At 53.7% G+C, this 22,038-nt stretch overlaps 1 protein-coding gene across 2 annotated transcripts; it reads right to left on the bottom strand.

Moving 5' to 3' along the window:
• Positions 1–406: 406 nt before the first annotated feature.
• On the bottom strand, positions 407–18,733 carry CD34 (CD34 molecule). Of its 2 annotated transcripts, none has more exons than XM_033080333.2 (9): positions 18,494–18,733; positions 11,483–11,626; positions 9,702–9,982; positions 9,526–9,615; positions 6,505–6,652; positions 5,294–5,340; positions 4,210–4,374; positions 1,934–3,066; positions 407–1,026 (listed from the first exon to the last, which is right to left on the bottom strand). In XM_033080333.2, the coding sequence occupies exons 1-8, from the start codon at positions 18,543–18,545 to the stop codon at positions 2,866–2,868; spliced, it is 1,128 nt and encodes a 375-aa protein (XP_032936224.1). In that variant the 5' UTR covers positions 18,546–18,733; the 3' UTR covers positions 407–1,026; positions 1,934–2,865. The 2 variants fall into 2 exon arrangements, with proteins under 2 accessions (XP_032936224.1, XP_032936225.1); XM_033080334.1 differs by lacking the exon at positions 407–1,026 and adding an exon at positions 1,483–1,496.
• Between the last annotated feature and the right edge of the window lie 3,305 nt (positions 18,734–22,038).

Raw genomic sequence — 22,038 nt, 5'->3', positions numbered from 1 at the left:
GGGCAGCCCTGCCAAGGCCAGGCCACCCTTTCCATGGGGAAATTCCAGCTGGTGTCCCACCTGAGCCTGCCCTGCTACAGCTTCCCTGCTACCAGGGCAAACCCCAGCCCTGCACATCACTCTGGACTCTCATTTATCCTCCCAGGAATTAACTGGGGTGTTTTAAACATCAAAAACCAAATCCAGCCAACGAGGTGTAACAGTGCTGCACATCACTCATCCTGCAGACGTTTTTTGGGAGAGGAATGTGCTCAGAGCAAGCCAGAGCCTTTAGTCACAGGGTTTGTGCTGGGAAAGAACCTCTCTGCGAGGCGTTGTCCTCCCATCCTGCTGGCAGCAGCCAGAGCCACGCATCCCACAGGGATAAACACGCCGCAGTTCCAAGGACACAACGGAGAAACCGGGGTTTAGTACTTCATTATTTTTCTTTTTCCAGCCGGGATTATTTACAAGGAGATCTGGGAGAAGCAATTCACACCAAAGCAAACAGCCTGGAATGTTTTAATTGCGTTTAAGCGACTCTTGCACCCACAAAAAGCAGCCCCAGGTGGTGATGGATGCTGCTGTCATTGCTTTGAGCACGGTACCAGAAAAAAACCCTTCCCCTCAACACCGAGAGGAGGTTGGGATGAATTCACTCGTGAAGGTAGAGCAGTTCAAGGGCCGGGTTTGGGCTCATTTTGGGTGTGGAGGTCGCTGCTGGTGCTCGTGTTGAGCCCCCACCCCTCCTGTCTGGCACCAGCAGCACGGGGCTGGCACAATCAGGGCTTTGGCTCCCTAAAACGTGCTTGGGATGGGGAACAAACCTGCCCAGGGTCCCTGGTTCCCCTGCTGTGGCTCCAGCAGCTTCCCTCAGGAGCAGGGTGAGCACAGAGAGGGCTCAGAGGTGCTCCTGTCCGTGCTGCTGGGTGTCCAAAATGAGAACTCAGCTCTGTTCCTGTCCCTGCTGGGTGCCCAAAATGAGAACCCAGCTCTGTTCCTGTCCCTGCTGGGTGCCCAAAATGAGAACTCAGCTCTGTTCCTGTCCTTGCTGGGGTGCCCAAAATGAGAGCCCAGCTCTGTTCCTGTCCCTGCTGGGTGCCCAAAGTGAGAACTCAGCTCTGTTCCTGTCCCTGCTGGGTGCCCAAAATGAGAGCCCAGCTCTGTTCCTGTCCCTGCTGGGTGCCCAAAATGAAAATTCAACTCTGTTCCTGTCCCTGCTCCTGGGGTGCCCAAAATGACAACTCAGCTCTGTTCCTGTCCCTGCTGGGGTGCCCAAAATGAGAACTCAACTCTGTTCCTGTCCCTGCTGGGTGTCCAAAATGAGAACTCAGCTCTGTTCTTGTCCTTGCTGGGTGCCCAAAATGAGAACTCAGTTCTGTTCCTGTCCCTGCTGGGTGCCCAAAATGAGAACTCAGCTCTGCTCCTGTCCCTGCTGAGGTTCCCAAAATGAGAACTCAGCTCTGCTCCTGTCCCTGCTGAGGTTCCCAAAATGAGAACTCAGTTCTGTTCCTGTCCTTGCTGGAGTGCCCAAAGTGAGAACTCAGCTCTGTTCCTGTCCCTGCTGCTCCTGGGGTGCCCAAAATGAGAACTCAGCTCTGTCCCTGTCCCTGCTGCTCCTGGGGTGCCCCAAGTGAGTCAGCTCTGTTCCTGTCCCTGCTGGGGTGCCCAAAATTAGAACCCTGCTCTGTTCCTGACCCTGCTCTGTTCCTGCCCCTGCTGCTGGGATTTGGTGCTGCCCCAAGTGAGAATCCAGCTCTGTTCCTGTCCCTGCTCCTGGAGTTTGATGCTTCCCAAAATGATGGCCCAGCTCTCTGTTCCTGACCCTGCTGGGGTGCCCAAAATGAGAGCCCTGCTCTGTTCCTGTCCCTGCTGCTCCTGGGGTGCCCAAAATGAGAACTCAGCTCTGTTCCTGTCCCTGCTGCTGGGGTTTGGTGCTGCCCCAAGTGAGAACCCTGCTCTGTTCCTGTCCCTGCTCTGTTCCTGACCCTGCTGCTGGTGCAGACAGGAACCCCCAGTGCAGAGTTTTGTCTCCCTCATCCCTCTGGGAGCTCTCTGGCACCTCTCACACCCAAATTCCTGCCCCAGGGAGGGTCCCAGCCCTGGCACCCTCAGAGCCCCACAGCCCTGCCCGGTGCTCTCCATCTCACTCAGGGATAAATCGCTGGCTCTGCCTGCCACAGCCCCCAGCCCCTGGCAGGATGAGGCTGGGGATGGTTTTTTCCTCTAAAAATAACTTCAGGACACAGTCCTGGTAGGATTCAAAGAGAAATGAGCTGACATTTCAGCCTTCAATTCCATGTGGGAAGTTTTACACAGAGCTTCAGCAAATTCTGCTGGAGTAGGAAAGAGTAAAGGAGCCCTAGAGCTCAGGAAGGGGTTAAATGCCTGATGGTCTCACAAGAGGAAGAAATCCTGCACTTAAACATAAAGATGAGATTATAAACAACTCTGTTAACCAAAACTATCTGAAACCTGAGAGGCTTTTGTCACTGCAATCCCAATTTAACTGCTTTAGTCAGCCTAACATATTGCTCCCAGAAATCTGGGCTGCTTGGAGTCCAGCTCTGCTGAAGAGCTGGGGAGGGCTAAGGGCACTGGCATTTGTCCTGATGTTCTTCTAACAACAAAAGCACAGAACAGCTGCAAAAAAGTGTCCTGTGTGGTCAGAGGGAGGAGAAGGAGGAGGAGGAGGCAGAGAAGCTGCTCTTTGGCAGCTCTGACCCTCAGTGTGCTTTAGGCTGATTTTAAAGTTCTTCACAGAGACAATAACAACAATACAGAGTGTCTGCAATTCCCTGCGTGTCCATGCACAGAAATGTGCCCTGCCTGTGCACAGGAATGACCCTGCCTGTCCCTGTGGTGGCCCTGGGGACTCGGGGCCGGTCACATCTCGGTGTCAGCGGGGCTGTGCTGCCGGCCCGAGTGGCCGTTCTTGGAGGACGCCTGGCCCGTCCCGTTCTCCTGGGTGGCCCCGTTCAGGCTGGGCACGTTGGGCTTCTCCTGCAGCTCTGCTGGCTCCTGGGACGGTGTCATCAGCAGGGTGTTCCCCTGGCTGCCGTGCTCCGTGTAGTAGGGGTCTTCAGCCTGGCGGGGACACAAGGGACAGAGTCAGGGAGGGGAAAGGGCTCAGGGCTCTGCCCACAGCCCCCAGCAGGAGGGACAAACACACCAGGCCAGGGTTTGCTGACCAGAACCAACGTGGAGCAAGAACCCCCCAGGAGCTGCAGTTTTTCCTGCAGCACCTGCAAGAGAAGCTGCCAGGTTTTGTTGTTTTCTCCTCAGCAGGTTTGGGAGCTGACTCTGCTTTGGGACAGAACCTCAGCTGGCCACTTTGGCCGAGGAAGAATCAGCACTGATGGAAATGATGGAAATTGTCTCTTTTTCTTGCCTTCCCTTTCCTTTGAAGTGCAGGGCTCGCTGCCAGGAGTGGCAGAACTTCACCTCTGCAGGGCTGGGTGCTGCTGCTGCTGCCAGGAGGATCCCAGAGCTGCCTCCAGCCCCTCACAAGAATTCCCCAGATGTTGTGCAGCCCTGGAATCAGCAGTGGTGATCCCAGCTGGCGATTCCCAGCTGGGATCTCCTCAGCAGCACCCAGCACTGGGCACTGCCAGGGGTTTCCATGGCACACAGGGGCAGTGTCCCTGCCCTGGCACAGCTGTCCCCACAGCTGGGGACATCCCTCCTGGCCAGGGAATGTCCTGGTGGCCTCCAGGACACAGCTGCTGGGGAAATCATGGCCTCACTCTACTCAGGGTCACTGGTGGGGAGGAGTCCTCAGGGTCAGCCCTGCCTGGAAATGGGAGAATGGAAATAGGAGATTTCTGCCTCTTTCTTTCTTGATATGTTTTATTACCACGGCTGGTGGGGAGGAATTGCCTTTATTGCAGCACGGGTACAGACACGGGACTCACACACGGAATGGAAATGAAAGGGCGTCACTTTTAATGACACATCCACAAGGCTCCAGTGCCTCTGGGAGGCTCTTGCTGGATGAGCTCTCAGTGCTGAGCAGAAACCAGTGCCAGACCTGGAGGTGTGCGGGAAAGGGGCGCTGCTGCTGCTGCTGCTGCAGGAGCTGATTTTGGAAGACCAGAGAGGTTCCCCCTGCCCTGCCCCTGTCCCTGTCCCATGAGCTGGGGGTGAGCACAGAGCCACAGGGCTTGGGGACCCCCCTGTGCTCCCCCCAGCCCCTCTCTACCCGCGGCTCTGCCACCTGTAAGCACTGACCAGCCTCTCTCCGGCGGGGCTCCAGCTGCGCCTCTTCATCAGGAAATAGCCAGCCAGCCCCAGCAGGGCCAGCAGCAGCCCAGATGTCACCAGGGCGATCAGGGTCCTCCTGGCAGGGTCCTGCTGGCTCCTCCCGCTCTCCTTTTTAAGGGATGCTATTCCAAACTGGAAAAAAAAACCAAAACAACACCAAAGGGAGCCGGGAGTGGGACAAACAGGAAACGTTTGCATCTGCTGCACAGGCTTCAAACAATGCTGCTCTCACCTCCTTGGGAGGCTGCACGTCAGCAGAGCTGGGATTTGCTGCCCCAGCCCTGCCCCAGCCCTGGCTGCCCTCACGTCCTCATTCCCAGCCTGCATCTCCTGTGGCACAGGGGGTTTTGTCCTCTGAGCACAGCCCGGGGTTTGGAGCGCCCAGCTGAGATCTCTGAGCTCTGCCCTACCCTGGGGCTCAGCCCCACGAGCCCCTGGCATTCTCAGGAGGAATTCAGTCGTGTCAGCCTGCTCCTTTGAGGAGGCTGAGTGCCAGCTGCATCCTGAGAGTTATTGCTGGGGTCCAACCCGTGCTGGGAACTCGCTGCAGAATTTCACTGAGCCATTCCAGCATTCCACTGAGCCATTCCAGCATTTCACTGAGCCATTCCAGCATTTCACTGAGCCATTTCAGCATCTCACTGAGCCATTTCAGCATCTCACTGAGCCATTTCAGCATTTCACTGAGCCATTTCAGCATCTCACTGAGCCATTTCAGCATTTCTGCCCCCATGGGCTGGACTGGTTCTCTCGTGCTGCCTCACAGCCTTGCTGGTGGCTGGCTCCAGCCACACAATCCCAGGCTGGTTTGGGCAGGAAGGACCTTAAAAACCATCCAGTGCCACCCCTGCCATGGCAGGGACACCTCCCAGCTGCTCCAAGCCTGGCCCTGGACACTTCCAGGGGTCTCTGCACTCCTCAGGCACCTCCAGGCTGGAGGCAGGTGCAGGTCTCAGCATCTCCCCCATCCTCAGCTGACCACCTGAACCCCTCACCCCTCCACACACGTGGCCAGGCACTTTTTGCAGCTGAATTCGCTGGAGGGATTTACCTTTTCCCAGTCAGACTTCTGGAGCACGTGCAGGAGTTTGTCAGGATCTGAAAAGGTTTAAAACAGGAGGGCAGATCACACACGTGAGGGATGCACACCACACATGGCACATGTTAGGTTTGTACATCACACATCACACACATGAGGGATGCACACCACACATGGCACATGTTAGGTTTGTACATCACACATCACACACATGGCACATGTTAGATGTGTACATCACACATCACACACATGAGGGATGCACACCACACACGTGGCACATGTTAGGTTTGTACATCACACATCACACACATGTTCACATGTTAGGCATGTACATCACACATCACACATCACACATGAGGGATGCACACCACACACATGTTCACATGTTAGGTTTGTACATCACACATCACACACGTGAGGGATGCACACCACACATGTGGCACATGTTAGGCTTGTACATCACACATGACACATCACATACATGAGGGATGCACATCACACATGGCACATGTTAGGGATGTACATCACACATCACACATCACATACATGTTCACATGTTAGGTATGTACATCACACATCACACACATGAGGGATGCACGCCACACACATGTTCACATGTTAGGTTTGTAAATCACACATCACACATGAGGGATGCACATCACACACATGTTCACATGTTAGGTTTGTACATCACATATCACACACATGTTCACATGTTAGGTGTGTAAATCACACATCACACACATGAGGGATGCACATCACACACAGCACATGTTAGGTTTGTACATCACACATGACACACATGTTCACATGTTAGGTTTGTACATCACACATCACACATGAAGGATGCACATCACACACATGTTCACATGTTAAGTTTGTACATCACACATCACACACATGTTCACATGTTAGGTTTGTACATCACACATCACACATGAGGGATGCACACCACAGATATGTTCACATGTTAGGCATGTACATCACACATGACACACACATGGCACACATCACACCCACACACCCCATCCATGAACCACCCCTCCCAGGCACTCAGGAGCCAAGGCTGGAGCCAAGGCTGCTCCTGGGGCAGTCCCACAGCTCCAGGGATGCAGCAGAGCCCCGGAGGAAGGAGCAGAGCTGCAGGGAGGTTTCTCCTGCCAGGCTCTGTGCCACTGTCCCCACTGTCAGGGGATCACAGCCAAGGCTTGGCCTGCACTGACCTTTCTCTCCTTTGAGGGTGAGGAGCAAACAGTCGCTGTCCAGGCTGGATGGGGTGAGTTTGATCTCACAGGGGGAGTCCACGCTCTGGCTTCTATTTCCACATATTGCTTGAAATAAATCAAACCCCTTGCTGCCTAAAAATTGTTCCTGCGAAGTTTTCAGAAAGAGCAGCCATTAAACCAAGCAAAATGAGCGATTCCCTGCCCCAGCCACGCTGGTGGAGGTGTTGTGCTTTCCTGTTTGAATTTTGGGGGCTCCTCTGAGCCCTGCAAAGCTGAGCTTTGTCAGACCCTCCCTCTCACCCCAGCACTGCCACAGCCCCAACACCTTGGAGGTGGAGATGCCCCTTTCTCTTGTCTTCACTTAATGAGGATAAATTAAATGGAGATATTATTAGCAGCTCTTGAAAATGGCATTTAAACAAAGCTAAATTTAGGCTCTGAATCGCATGGCAAGTGTCCCCAGTTTTTGGGCTGGAACAACTGAAGAGCCCTATTGTTTCAGAGTCCCACCAGGGGCTGGGAAAGGAGGGAAATAACAAAAAACCATCGAGCCTTCCTGTTTAGGAAATGCCTTCAGTGTTTTTGCTAGGTTGCTGATCAAAGGCTAGGTAAAAAAACCACAAATTTCTCACATTTTAGAGCTGCACCGACTCTGGGCTGGAAGAGGAAGGGGAGTGAGGAGCTGCAGCCTTTGTTGGGCCAGTTTCTGGATCAGACAGGATCCAGGCTTTCTCCTGGGGACAATTTTCAGCCTCAGCCAGGCTGCAGGACAGAGCTCAGTGTTGCTCAAACCCTTCTCAGGCTCCTTGGCACCCTCCCAGCCGAGCTGGGGCTGTGCCCACCCCACTGAGCCCTGCCCTGCCCTAAACCCCAGGCTGGGGCTGGGGAAGGGAGAACCCCCCTGTGCTGGGGAAGGGAGAACCCCCTGTCCTGGGGAAAGGAGAACCCCCCTGTGCTGGGGAAAGGAGAACCCCCCTGTCCTGGGGAAAGGGAGAGCCCCCTGTGCTGGGGAAGGGGAGAACCCCCCTGTACTGGGGCTGGGGAAGGGGAGAACCCCCTGTGCTGGGGAAGGGAGAACCCCCTGTGCTGGGGAAGGGGAGAACCCCCCTGTACTGGGGCTGGGGAAGGGGAGAACCCCCTGTGCTGGGGAAGGGGAGAAACCCCTGTGCTAGGGAAGGGGAGAACCCCCCTGTCCTGGGGGAGAACCCCCCTGTCCTGGGGAAGGAGAGAACCCCCCTGTCCTGGCCAGGGCTCAGTGCCCTCCTCCTCCTCCTCCTCCTCCTCCTCCTCCTCCCCTGGACCACGCTCAGGTCCCTCCATCCTCCCAAAATCTCAGGGACTCCTCCACTGGAGAACAACAAACAAATCCCTCTCAGCTGTTTCTATAGAGCTTGGCTCAGGGGGGAGGAAGGCCAGGATGGAACAAGAGACCCGAGTGTGTATTTTCCTTTCTGTGCTGTGGAAAGAACTCGCGGCAGTGTCAGAGTTTCCCTTCGCAATTAGCTGTGCATGGTGCCAGCTGATTGCTCATTTGCCTCGGGAAAGGCCAGCAGGAGAGGGGGACACACGGCCCCTCCTGCCTGGCCTCTCCAGCGCTGCTTTATCTGCTCCCCAAGCTCAGCCTGAGCTGCCAGGGCTCTGCTGTGGGGTGGGAGCCTCCAGAAAACTGCACTGGGAATTTGGGGATATTTGGGTAGCTCCAGGTGCAGGGAGGGTTTGGGGTGTGTGAGTGTGGCTCTGTGGGATGTGGATGTGCTGGATCCATCCTGTTAAACACGGGGTGTGGATGGTACAATCCCTCCAAAGCCATCTTCCCCTGGAACTTGCTATAATAGATAAGGTTTCCTAGATACCAAGGCTGAGCCAAATTCCTTAAGAATTTGGTCACTCTCTGACACCTTGGAAGAGAATTGGTTAGAAATTAGTTTGTGTCATTGGTCAGTTCACCTTTAGAACTTCTCACTTAGATTGGATGCTGTTCTTTGTATAAACTTTTATTGGCTGTGGTTTGAATACTCCCTGAACCTATAAATATAGATAAATATATAAACCCTGTAAATAAAAGTAAACCCTATAAATGTGGCTGTGTGCCCTTTGTCTCTGAGAGAATCCTGCTTGACCACCCTTCCCATGAAATAAAGATTCTTGTGGAACACAAGCAAGGCTCTGATCTTTCTCTGCTGGCTGATGTGAGCTCCTGAGAGATAACTAAATGATTTTAGCACTCTCAGGTCCTGGTAAACACCACCAGGGACCAAAAGAAAAGCCACAACAGGATGCACAACCCCGTGCCCAGCCGGATCAGAGCCCACTAGATGGCAGCTGAGATCGGAATCCCGCAGGAGTTTCCCTGTGGGTTCCTGCTCCAGCGCAGCCCCTGGAAACAGGAACCAGCCTAAATGCCATTTAATCACTCATCTGCCCAGGAAAGCCGAGTCAGACTCACTCATCCGCAGTGGCAGCAGCGTGGCTCGGTGACAGAACTCAAATTGCGTGCTTTGGATGCATTTCACACCCAGGGCATTGCTGTCCCAGCACATCCAGCTCCTTCCACCCTCTGGGGCACCCTCAGAGGGAAAGGTTTTTCCTCCCCCCCACAGCAGACCCCTCTGTGTTGTAAATGCCTCATTTTTGGTGCACAAGGCCAGGGACGGGCACAGAGAGCCTGGGATTCTCTCGGGAGCTGTTGGGGACACTGAGCAGCTCCTTCCAGCGCCCTGTTTTCTTTCCTAGGCCATTTGGCAAGACAAAAAAAAGGCACTTTTGTTCCCAACAGGGAAGAGGAAGAAGAAGAACAAAGGCAACTTCCTGCTGCACGCGGTGGGAGATGCTTTAGAAGCTGAACAACCCCAGAGCTCAAAGAAAAAAGGATTTGTGCAAGGGGGAGGTCGCGTTTCCCCTTTGGGATGCTGCTGGCACCATCCCCTCTGCACCAGCCCAGGGGTCACTGATGGGACCCCCAGACCCCAAAGAGCCTCTCAGGGGTGCTGTGGGACCCCCCCAGGCCCCGTCACTCACGCAGGAGCTGGACTGGTTGAGCTGCAGGCAGATGGCTCCGGTGTCCCCCTCGCCTCTGGCCGTGTGACACTGGATGGCAGGGAGGGTAGGCTGCAAGGAGAGCACACAGGGCTGGGGTCAGTGCCCTGCTGGCGGTTTGGGGACACCCCAGCCCCCCCAGGCTGCCCCACACTCACCTCAGGGCTGTGCAGGGCTGTGGTGGCATTTGTCACCGCACGCTGCTCCTGGGTGGCCGCAGAGCTGGTCCTGGCCACCGTGGGAACCAGGGTGTGTGCCCCGTCCTTGGGCTGGGTCCCTGGGGGGCTCTGGGTTGTGGAGACCCCCGGGGTCCTGTCTGGCTTCATGGGGGTGACTGTCAGCGATGTGGGGGATGTGCTGGGCTGGGGGCTCATCCCCTCCTGCCCAGAGCTCTCTGTTGATGTCACTTTGGTGGCCACAGGCCCGGCTGTGGCTCCAGCTTGGAGGAAACACAAAGAGAAGGGCACAGGAGAAAGCTTTAAATGCTGGAAGCTCCAATATGGGTTTGTCAGAGGCAGCAGCAGCACCAGGAAGAGTCGGTGGCTCTCCAAGGAGCCCTCGTTACCCTGGTCCTGCTCCTGATGGTCACACACACCCCAGTCCTGCTCCTGATTGTCACACACCCCTGGTCCTGCTGCTGATTGATTGTCACACACTCCTGGTCCTGGTGCTGATGGTCACACACACCCCTGGTCCTGCTGCTGATGGTCACACACCCCTGGTCCTGCTGCTGATGGTCACACACATCCCTGGTCCTGCTCCTGATTGTCACACACCCCCCTGGTCCTGCTGCTGATTGTCACACACCCCAGTCCTGCTGCTGATTGTCACACACATCCCTGGTCCTGCTGCTGATGGTCACACACCCCTGGTCCTGCTCCTGATGGTCACACACAGCCCTGGTCCTGCTCCTGATGGTCACACACACCCCAGTCCTGCTCCTGATTGTCACACACCCCTGGTCCTGCTGCTGATTGATTGTCACACACTCCTGGTCCTGCTCCTGATGGTCACACACAGCCCTGGTCCTGGTGCTGATGGTCACACACAGCCCTGGTCCTGGTGCTGATGGTCACACACACCCCTGGTCCTGCTGCTGATTGTCACACACACCCCAGTCCTGCTGCTGATTGTCACACCCCGTGTTTGGGGACAATGGCTCCTTCTGGGCCACCAGGGCAAAGGTGCCACTGCCCACCCCCAGCTCCTGCTCAGCCCCAGAGACCCCAACCAGCACCAGGGAAAGGCTCCCTGCATCCTCCCATCCCTTCAGAGCCCTTCAGAGTCTCAGCTGGGCCTCCCTGCATGGGATCCCACTCTGGTTTGTGTTGAAGGGACCTTAAAGCTCATCCCATCCCATCCCATCCCATGGATCCCATCCCATCCCATCCCATCCCATCCCATCCCATCCCATCCCATCCCATCCCATCCCATCCCATCCCATCCCATCCCATCCCATCCCATCCCATCCCATCCCATCCCTGCCATGGCAGGGACACCTCCCACTGTCCCAGACTGCTCCAACCTGGCCTTGAACACTCCCAGGGATCCAGGGGCTGCTCTGGGCACCTGTGCCAGCCCTGCCCACCCCCACAGGGAGCAATTCCTTCCAAAAACCTCATTTCAATCTCCCCTCCTCCAGCTTAAATCCATCCCCCCTTGTCCTCGCCTCCCCAGGGGTCTCTTCCAACATGTGTGAGATAAACACTGCTGAGCTTTTTGTTTTGACCAGGATGGGGCTGAGCTACCTGGGCTGGGTGTCCCAGGTGCGATTTTTTGGATGGAATTAAATCTTTCACCATATTCAACCTCTTTTTTTTTCCTTTTTTTTCTGAGAGCACAAACCATGCCTTAACAGTGTGAGCCCGTGCACTTCATAAATCTAATTATCAACACAGAATCTCCCAGGAATCACAGAGGCAACAAGGGGAGAGGTTACCAGAGGTTGCTGTGGCACTGCTGGTGTCTCCTGTGGCCGTGCTGGGTGTGCTGGCATTGCTGGCTGTGTCACTGCTGCTGTCCCCGGGTGTCCCAGCCGTGCCTGTTGGTGTGGGGGTGTCTGTCGTGGTCTGTGCAGCACAGCCTGGGGGGACAGGGATGTGTTAGGGGACAGGGAGATGTTAGGGGACAGGGAGATGTTAGGGACAGGGAGATGTTAGGGGACAGGGAACTCTTAGGGGACAGGGAGATGTTAGGGGACAAGGAGATGTTAGGGGACAGAGAGTTCTTAGGGGACAGGGAGCTCTTAGGGACAGGGAGCTCTTAGGAGCTGCTGAACCCCCAGCCCAGCCCTGACCCCTGGGGCAAAGCACAAAAGGTTTATCTGCTCTCCCAAATTCACTTTTTCTTGCCCCAAACTGGCAGGGAAGCCTTGGGAGAGGCTCAGGGGTGACAATTTACATCTGGGTGTGCAGCAGAGTCTGGTGCAGCCCTTGCAGGGGCTCCGGGGCTCTCAGGAGGAGGATGATGATGATGATGACGATGATGATGATGATAATGATGATGATGATGGTGATAATGATGGTGATGATGGTGATGATGGACTCCTCGCCACCCTCACCCCACCCCATCCTCAGCTCCCCGGTGGATGCACAAAGCCCTGCACAAAGCTGGATTTCAGCGTTTGGATTTATAATCCTGGGAGGAAAGAACCAAACCTTGGAAGAGATCACTTGTGTGCCTCAGGACAGATAAGTTGGATTTACAGTTGCAGGCACAATCTCAAAGTAAATAGAAACATTCCCACTGGCTTGGGCTCAGCCCTGACTCATGAGTGAAAACATCTTTGGAGGTAAAGCAGAGTGTTTGGAGAGTGGCTTGCTGCTCTAACTTAAAGTTTATATATTGCTTCCTGCTGCGTTGCAGAGATGACACTTCCAGCTTTTCCTTCAGAAATGTGAGTGTGAGTCAGTGAAAATGCATTTCTCCCCATTCCTTCAACTTCTCTCTCCCTAAGATCTATTCCCACTTTTAACAAACAGCTCCAGTCTCTACCCCAGGGCTCTTGGTGTTTAAGATTCTTATCCAGGCACTGAAGAGAAAATCATACAGAATGTGTTGTTTCATTTGTAGTCCTGCCCAGGGGAGCCCCAGCTCCAAGAAAAGTTACTTCATCCTCCCAAACCACCCTGAGAGATGGAGCAGCTCTGGCAGGTCCTGAGCAGCACAGGGCACTGGGAGCTGGGCTTGGGCACTGGGGAGGGCCTGGCAGGAGCTGCTCTGTGTCACCAGGCAGGAATTGGCTGGCTCAGCTCCTCAGAGCCCGGAGGGTTTGTGGAGAGCAGAGCCCAGGGGCACCGGGGCTCATTCTGGCAGTGGGTGGCCAGGGCAGAGCTGCTGTGCTGGTCCTGCTGTGGGAAATGGGGAAATGTGGGGCCCAGGCTGGTCCTGAGGGGCTGCCCACACTGGTGCTGCTCATCCTGATCCATCCTGATCTATCCTGATCCACCCTGATCCATCCTATCCAATCCATCCTGATCCATCCTATCCATCCTGATCTATCCTATCCATCCTGATCCATCCTATCCATCCTGATCCATCCTGATCCATCCTGATCCATCCTATGCATCCTGATCCATCCTGATCCATCCCATCCATCCTGATCCATCCTGATCCATCCTGATCCATCCTGATCCATCCTATCCATCCCATCCATCCTGATCCATCCTGATCCATCCTGATCCATCCTGATCTATCCTATCCATCCTGATCCATCCCATCAATCCTGATCCATCCTGATCCATCCTGATCCATCCTGATCCATCCTATCCATCCCATCCATCCAATACATCCTGATCCATCCTGATCCATACTATCCATCCTGATCCATCCCATCCATCCTATCCATCCTGATCCATCCTGATCCATCCCATCCATCCTGATCCATCCTGATCCATCCTATCCCAGCCTATCCATCCTGATCCACCCTATCCATCCCGATCCATCCTGATCCATTCTATCGATCCTGATCATCCTGATCTATCCTGATCCATCCTTATCCATCCTGACCCATCCCATCCATCCTGATCCATCCTGATCCATCCTGATCCATCCTATCCATCCTGATCCATCCTATCCATCCCATCTTATCCTTCCCATGGTTCCCATCCCACTGATCCCATGGTTCCCATCCCATCCCATCCCATCCCATCCCATCCCATCCCATCCCATCCCATCCCAGCTGCTCTGGCTGTCCCTGCTGAGGGCTCAGTGCAGGTGTCTGGAGCTGGAATTCAGGTTCTGGCACAGCTTTCCTTTCAGGGGGGAGAAGTTCCTTCTCCTCCAAGACAATCCAGTTCCAGCTGGTGAAGTCACTGAGTTTTCCTGATGACTTTTAGCAAATCAAAAGCAGGAGGTGCTACGGCGTGCCCAGAATGAGGAGCAGCACAAAGCCAGAGCCAGGCTTTACGCACAACTCCGTGTTTTTGTGGCCATGAGCAGGAAATTTTACATCCCCAGAGCATCCCCAGAACAATGCAGCGCCTGGGCTTGACCTCCCCGAGTGCCACAGCCACCCAAGCGCCTTTGAACTCTTCCAGATGTTCCTAAAGCACCCCAGGTATTTCTAATCAAAGCCTTTCCAGCTCTGAATATTGGAATGGAAGCCTGGCTATAGCTCAGTGTGATTTGGGAGGGGAGCTGTCACTTTGGATTTCTTTTTCTTGCCTTTCTTGGAGCATGTGCAGGAGCTTTTCCACAAAACATGGATGAGGTTTTTTATTTTGAAAACTTTGGGCTCATGAGATAAATAATGATCCAGATGTGGGCTGGATAATCCACGTGGTGCTCAGCTGAAGAGAGTTATTTATTGCACCATACATTTTTAATGGCTTCATTAAACTTTGTCAATTTGTTAGGATTGGGGGTTTAGAGTTTAAGCCAAGCTATTTATTAACCTGGGAGAAACCTTCACCTGGCAATGCAAGCACATGCAGGAGTAAAACCCTGCAGAGATGGGAAAGAAAATTGCACTTCACAGCACCCATTGTGCTCACCCACCCAGGTTTTAAAAAGGAAATTATTTTCTAAAGATATTTTTATAATGGGGCTTAGGAAGGATCTTAGATTGAATAAAGAAAAGGCAATAATAGAAATGTTAAACTTGCTCCAGGACTCATCCCAGAGCCACAGAACAGCTCTGCAGTGGCAAAGGTTCAGGAAAGAGGAGGAAAGTTTCCATCCCTGGATCCCAATCCTGCACCCACAGCAAACAAAACTGAGGGAGGTGAATCCCAGTGGGAATCTCTGGGCAGGACCTTGTCCCTCCTGAGCTGCTCCTGGCTCAGATCTCCTGGTCAGCCTCTGGCTCAGCCTGTGGGTCCTTGGGCACCTGGCACACGAGCCCTGGGCCAGGGGAGCCCCTCCAGCTCTGACTTTAACTGAGTTCATTCCCAAGCTCCACCAGCGCTCCAGGAGCTCCAGGGGCTGCAGCAAAGGGGTCCCTGAGCTGGCACAAGGACACTGCTGGTGCCAGGGCTCCAGGAAGGAGGGTGAGGAGCCAGGGGAGCAGAACAGGAGGATGAGGAACCAGGGATGTAGGAACAGAGGGTAAAAGGACCATGGGATGCAGGAGAAAAGCCCTGGAGCTGTGGGATGCAGAGCCCTGGGACTGGAGCTGTGGGATGAAGGAGAGGAGCAGCTCTGGAGCTGTGGGATGGAGAGCAGCTCCAGAGCTGTGGGATGAAGCAGAACAGCTCTGGAGCTGTGGGATGCAGGAACATCTCTGGAGCTGTGGGATGCAGGAGAGCAGCTCCAGAGCTGTGGGATGAAGGAGAACAGCAGCTCTGGAGCTGTGGGATGAAGCAGAACAGCAGCTCTGGAGCTGTGGGATGCAGGAGCAGCTCTGGAGCTGTGGGATGAAGGAGAACAGCTCTGGAGCTGTGGGATGCAGGAGAACAGCTCTGGAGCTGTGGGATGCAGGAGCAGCTCTGGAGCTGTGGGATGCAGGAACAGCTCTGGAGCTGTGGGATGCAGGAACAGCTCTGGAGCTGTGGGATGAAGGAACAGCTCTGGAGCTGTGGGATGAAGGAACAGTTCTGGAGCTGTGGGATGAAGGAACAACTCTGGAGCTGTGGGATGCAGAACAGCTCTGGAGCTGTGGGATGAAGGAACAACTCTGGAGCTGTGGGATGAAGGAGAACAGCTCTGGAGCTGTGGGATGCAGGAGCAGCTCTGGAGCTGTGGGATGAAGGAGAACAGCTCTGGAGCTGTGGGATGAAGCAGAACAGCTCTGGAGCTGTGGGATGAAGCAGAACAGCTCTGGAGCTGTGGGATGAAGGAGAGGAGCAGTTCTGGAGCTGTGGGATGCAGGAACAGCTCTGGAGCTGTGGGATGCAGGAACAGCTCTGGAGCTGTGGGATGAAGGAGAACAGCTCTGGAGCTGTGGGATGCAGGAGAACAGCTCTGGAGCTGTGGGATGAAGGAACAGCTCTGGAGCTGTGGGATGAAGCAGAACAACTCTGGAGCTGTGGGATGCAGGAACAGCTCTGGAGCTGTGGGATGCAGGAGCAGCTCTGGAGCTGTGGGATGCAGGAGAACAGCTCTGGAGCTGTGGGATGCAGGAGCAGCTCTGGAGCTGTGGGATGTAGGATCAGCTCTGGAGCTGTGGGATGCAGGAACAGCTCTGGAGCTGTGGGATGAAGGAGAACAGCTCTGGAGCTGTGGGTGAAGGAACAGCTCTGGAGCTGTGGGATGCAGGAACAGCTCTGGAGCTGTGGGATGCAGGAGAGGAGCAGCTCTGGAGCTGTGGGATGAAGGAACAGCTCTGGAGCTGTGGGATGCAGAGGATGCAGAGCCCCGGGGCCGCAGCCAGCCCCAGCTCCCCCCAGCAGCCCCTCCAAGGACTCCAGCCGGCATTACTCATGCCTTTCCAGCTCCACAGCTCTCAGCCATGTGGCAGGAATTCAAGCGGGTGGAGCCCTCTTCCCTCTGGAAATATCTGATAAAAAAATCCCTTCCCTCCCCCTTTTCCTTCTGGCAGACAGGATGTGGGTGTGGGGCCGGGGCTGGGGGGCTGGGGAGCCCCCCGAGCTGCCCCAGCAAAGCCTAGTTGCTGCTCCAGCTTTCCTTGGGGCTGGGGGAGCCCAGCACCTCCCTGGGGTTGAGATTTCTCCTGGCTGGAGCAGCAGCCTCTAAAGGATGTTAAACTCCAAAGGATGTTAAACTCCACAGCTGGAAGTTTTAAAGTCTCTTTTTCCCTTCCTGATACTCAGAACTTTCCTAAGTGTTGCAAAAGGAGTGGAGGAAGGGAAGAATGTGTGAAAACAGCAAGAAAAGGGATTTTTCTAAAAATCAAGTTTGGCGACAATGAATGAAAAATACATAAAAAAGAAAGATGAAAGGTTAAGTGAAAGAAAGAAAAGTTTTTATTAGGAACAAATACAACCCATGCTCACTTTTCCATGTGAGACCAGCACAGGACAGCTCTCCTGGGCTTTTTCCATCCCCAATTTTCCAACACAAGCTGCTCACAGCATCCTCCCAGGAGCTTGGCAGGGTGTGGGAGCAGCACCCTGCACCCCAGGGATGCCTCAAACCTCCCCCTGACACCCGGGAGGGAGCAAAAAGCAGCAGGAAGAGGCCACAAGGAGCCTTGCCAGGGCTTGGGGGATTCGTTCCTGTGGGGTTGGACCCGCTCCCAAAACCCAAACTCCACTCCACACCCACTCACAACATTTGTAGGACTCCTGCCCCTGTCCCAGAGTGGCACAAGGGATTTTTTTTCCTATAAAACATTTGGCTGAAGGTGTGCTGGGAGCAGGAGGAGCTCCCACCCTCAGCATCCCTGCCAGGAGCAGCTGGAGCCCAAACCCACAGAGCTGGGATTTCCACAGGAATTGATTCCAGTGGATTGATTCTCTGGGAGTCCCCACGGAGCTGAGGAACAGGCAGAACCCCAGGGATCAACTCCCTGATTTCCCCACCCAGCAGAAATCCCCTCTTCCCCTTCCCAGGCAGGAATATCCTGCAGGAATGATGTGCAAGGACATTTTGCATTAAAGCCCCTGCTGCCCAGTGGATTCATCCTTCCAAAATCCAAGCTTTGCATCACTGTTCCATCACTTTTGTTTTGTACAAGGAATCAAGGTTTGGAGCTCAAAGTTTGCCTCACACCTTTGTCTCGCTCACAGCCCTGAATGCCATTTTTCTCAAATAAAATTGGGTTTTTTTGTAGTTCCCTTTAAAATTAACATTAAATTCCCATAAAATTAGCAGAGACTGGAGGGTCAGCCAGCAACTCAGGTGAACAATTTACCTGGGCAGCCAGGGGAACATGAAAGGAGCTCTGTGAAACAGGAGAACAAAACCCAGCGAATTCCTGCAATAGATTTCGTTGCTCACATTTGTGTAAGAAAAAATTACATTTGAGGAGACACCCGCAGGCTGCTGGCTCCTGTCCCAGCACACCAGGCAACACACAGAGCGCTGCTTCACTTTTTTAGTCCTTTTTTATTACCTCATGGCTGTTGGGTTTGGGACAAAAATGATAATATTTCCCTAAAATACAACCCTTTAAAAAGCAGCACCTCGAGAAAAACCTCGGTGCTGCTATTCATTGCTTCGTGTGATGAATATTTGAAGAGCTGCAATAGGAGATTTTAATATTTATGGAGATTCATTTGATTTTCAGCAAATGTTTAGTTCCAAGCACAAAACAAAAGCGTGGCTCATTCACACCAGCACAGGCTGAGACACAACTTGAGCTGTGGCTGCTGCACTCCCATCCCCTGGTGTTAGCCAGGATTTTGTGAGTTCAGATCCCCATTCCTGCCCTTTGCAGAGCAGCAGGGAGGTTTTTTGGTTTTTAGTGGGATGCTGATGCACAGGCTGCTCTGTGAGATGTCACCGCAGAATTTTTGGGTGGGACTGACCCCCAAACTCCTGGAGGAGCCTTTTCCCCCCGAGCTGCTCCCAGGAGCTGTGAGAGGGCGTTTGGGGCATCACTACTCACCAGCCAGCTCCAGCAGGCAGACAGAGATGCAGAGGAGCTGCCTCCACTCCATGGCTCGGAGAATTCCCAAAAAATCAGCGCTGCCTGCTCGCAGCGCAGCAGATCCGGCCGGGACAGCTCAGCCCTGCAGCTCTGAGCTCATGCAGCTTGGTTGGAGTTCAAGCCTTTGAGATCACTCACTTGTGGGGTGGGTTTCTCTTCAGGGGTTGTGCCTGTGGCTCAGGACGGCGAGGTGGAGTTTCTCCGCTTTGATTTCCCACTTTTATACAGTTCATGGCAACCTCACTATCACTTAGGTAATTCTCTCCTCCCCACTTTCCTGCCAGCAGCTTCAAAACAAACAAAAGATCGGCCCTCTCCCCAGCGAAGGATCCCAAAGGCTCGCTGGGATTAACTCTTTCCTGAGAGCTGCTGCTTTGCTGTCCAGGGGACAGAGCCGGGAGGGGACAGAGACTGCAGGGGACAGACTGGAGGGGACAGAGTGGAGGGGACACAGCTGGATGGGACACAGCCCAGAGGGGACACAGACGGAAAGGGACAGAGCCCAGAGGGGACACAGACTGGAGGGGACACAACCCAGAGGGGACACAGCCTGCAGGGGACACAGCCCAGAGGGGACACAGTTGGAGGGGACACAGCTGGAAGAGACAGACTGGAGGGGACAGAACCTGGAGGGGACACAGCTGGAGGGGACACAGACTGGAGAGGACACAGCTGGATGGGACAGACTGGAGGGGACAGAGTGGAGGGGACACAGCTGGATGGGACACAGCCCAGAGGGGACACAGCTGGATGGGACAGAGCCCAGAGGGGACACAGCCCAGAGGGGACACAGACTGGAGGGGACACAGCCCAGAGGGGATACAGCCAGAGGGGACACAGCCCAGAGGGGACACAGACTGGAGGGGACACAGCCCAGAGGGGACACAACTGGATGGGACACAGCTGGATGAGACATAGACTGGAGGGGACAGACTCGAGGGGACACAGCCCAGAGGGGACACAGACTGGAGGGGACACAGCTGGATGGGACAGACCCTGGATGAGACACAGCCTGGAGGGGACACAGCCCAGAGGGGACAGACTGGAGGGGACACAGACTGCAGGGGACACATCTGGAGGGGACACAGCTGGATGGGACACATCTGGAGGGGACACAGACTGGATGGGACACAGCTGCAGGGGACACAGTTGGAGGGGACTCACCCTGCAGGGGACACAGCCCGGTCCAGCTGGACGCAGGGATTGCAGCCCAGCCTCCAGCTGAGCTTCCCTCAGAGCAGAGCACACCCAGCCCAAGGGGATGGGGACAAGCCCCAGCTCCAGCCCAGCAAGTCCTGAGTGCAGCCCCAGCACCGTGGAAAACAGGGGAATGCTGAAAATGGGCTCCAGAATCAGGAATTTTCTCAGCCAATTAAGCAAGGAACTCAAGGATGTGAAATCATCACTGACCTGGAGAGAAGTGACTCCTTTAGCTCCACTAAATCTGACAGGGAGCACGAGTGAGAGGGGTTAGGGAGCTCTGGGGCAGAGAAAAACCCACAGGAAGAATTTTGGCATCAAACCTGGAGCAGGAGCAGGACAGGAGAGCAGAAACTTCCCTGGGCTGGTGAGGAATTCTTTGTGGGAACCCTGGGAGCAGCACAGAGCTCTGGCTGTGGGGTTGTTTTTTATTGTTTGAGTCTCACCAAGAGGGAAACTTGGCTGGCTGGTTGTTCAGTGCAGACACAGCTGGGAGCAGCTCAGGGTGAGGGATGCTCTGTGCTCACACAGGGATCCCTGTGCATCCCTGGAATGTTCCAGGCCAGGCTGGATGGGGTTTGGAGCACCCTGGATAATGAAAGGTGAGAGGATCCTCAACATCCCTTCCAACCCCAACCAGTCTGGGAGTCAAATATTGACCTTTGGGTATTAAAAAAAAAAAAAAAAAAAAAAAAAAAAAAAAAGAGAAAAAAAAAGAGATGAACACTTGGGAAACTCAACTCCAGTTCAGCCTTAATTCCATCTTTCCTTTCACAGCTGGATGATGAGGTGACTAAAGGAGTCATTGGGAACAGGAAATCGAAAAATGAGGTGGACAGGAAAAAAAAAAAACTGTGGAAAGAAGGATGAGGAAGATGAGGAAGCTCTTACTCAGTGCATTATCTTTGTGTGGATGCTCCTGTGACACTTCTGAAGTCACAGAATCACAGAAACTGGTTTGGGTTTTAAGGGATCTAAAAACTCATTCCAAGCCCTTTTCCTGGGCAGGAATGGCCATCATTTGCCTACAGCCAGAAAAGGATTAAAAAACATTAAAAAAAAAATGACAGGATGGTGTTCCTACAAAGAAATCCTCAAATAGTATTTCCACATTTATTGTAGGACAAAAATTCCAGTAGCTTTTGCTTTTAGCATAGTAGAGGAGTTGGATGAGATGATGTTTAAATGTCCCTTCCAACTCAAAGCGTTCTGTGATTCTGTGGCAGGAAAATGATTCTTGGAAGGAAACATCTGTAGCTCAGCAAAGGGCTCCAACATCTATATAAAGATTTCTATTATGTTCAGTAATCCTTTACTGACTGACAGAGACACACAGCTCTATTAAAAACCAAAATATCCTGGTGAAATGGGGTCTAAAACCTGAGCGTGGGCACAGCCCCGCTGACTCCAGCAGCTCCAACCAAGAATTTCTCCTATTTTCCCTTTTTTCCCTTTTTTTTTTCCCCTTTCTTCCTGCCTCAAACACACAGACACATTGGGAAGCGCCTGACTCAGTGTGTAACCAGGTTTTACATTGCATATCAGCCCAGAAAATGAATTCAGAGATGAAATGTGAAAGGCAGAGTGAGACAGGAGTCTTATTTAAATAACAGATATGGTTTTGTCTATGAAAGTGAGAATCTGGGTTGAATAACACGACTGAAAATCAGAGTGATAGATCCATGGAGTAGTTTGGGTTGAAAAGGAATTAAAACAATTCCCTTCCACCCCACTTTGCACAGCCCAGGCTGCTCCTGGATGATCCAACAGGATCATCCTGGTTTGGTTTCACCTTTCAAAACCAGACCAGAAATAGAGAGCTGGACTAAAAATAGGCCAGGCTGGGTCTGGCAGACACCGTGCACGGGAAGCTGGCGGGTTTGGTTTGCAGTGGAAGCTGGTTTGGATGGGGAGGACGTTCCCTGTGTCAGGGATTTCATTCCTGCTCATGTGTCAGACCATCCCACAGAATTCCTTTTTCACTGGGAAATCCAACATTTCCTCAAAAGAGGAGCCACAAACCCACAAAATAAGAGATTATTGAGATTATTCTTTAAGTGAGTGCACTGTCCTCAGAGGATTGCTGTGCACAGATTTAGGGATTTTCCATCCACCCAACACTCAGGGTTTGAGCCTGGTGGCTCCTGTGGCACAGGGTGGTGGCACTGGGACCGTCCCTCCCCAGGAGTGACAAAAATCTGAGTCAGCCCAGCAGGATGTTTCTGTGCACACACATCCCAACCATCCCAAATATCCAGCTGTGAGCAGGCCCTGCAGTGATTTCTGTTTGTTCCATGGGTGGG

The sequence above is a fragment of the Catharus ustulatus genome, chromosome 25, assembly GCF_009819885.2.
Source record: "Catharus ustulatus isolate bCatUst1 chromosome 25, bCatUst1.pri.v2, whole genome shotgun sequence".
Taxonomy (NCBI): Eukaryota; Metazoa; Chordata; class Aves; order Passeriformes; family Turdidae; genus Catharus; species Catharus ustulatus.
Note: the sequence above shows the minus strand (reverse complement) of the source record. Positions and strands in the feature narration are given on the sequence as shown.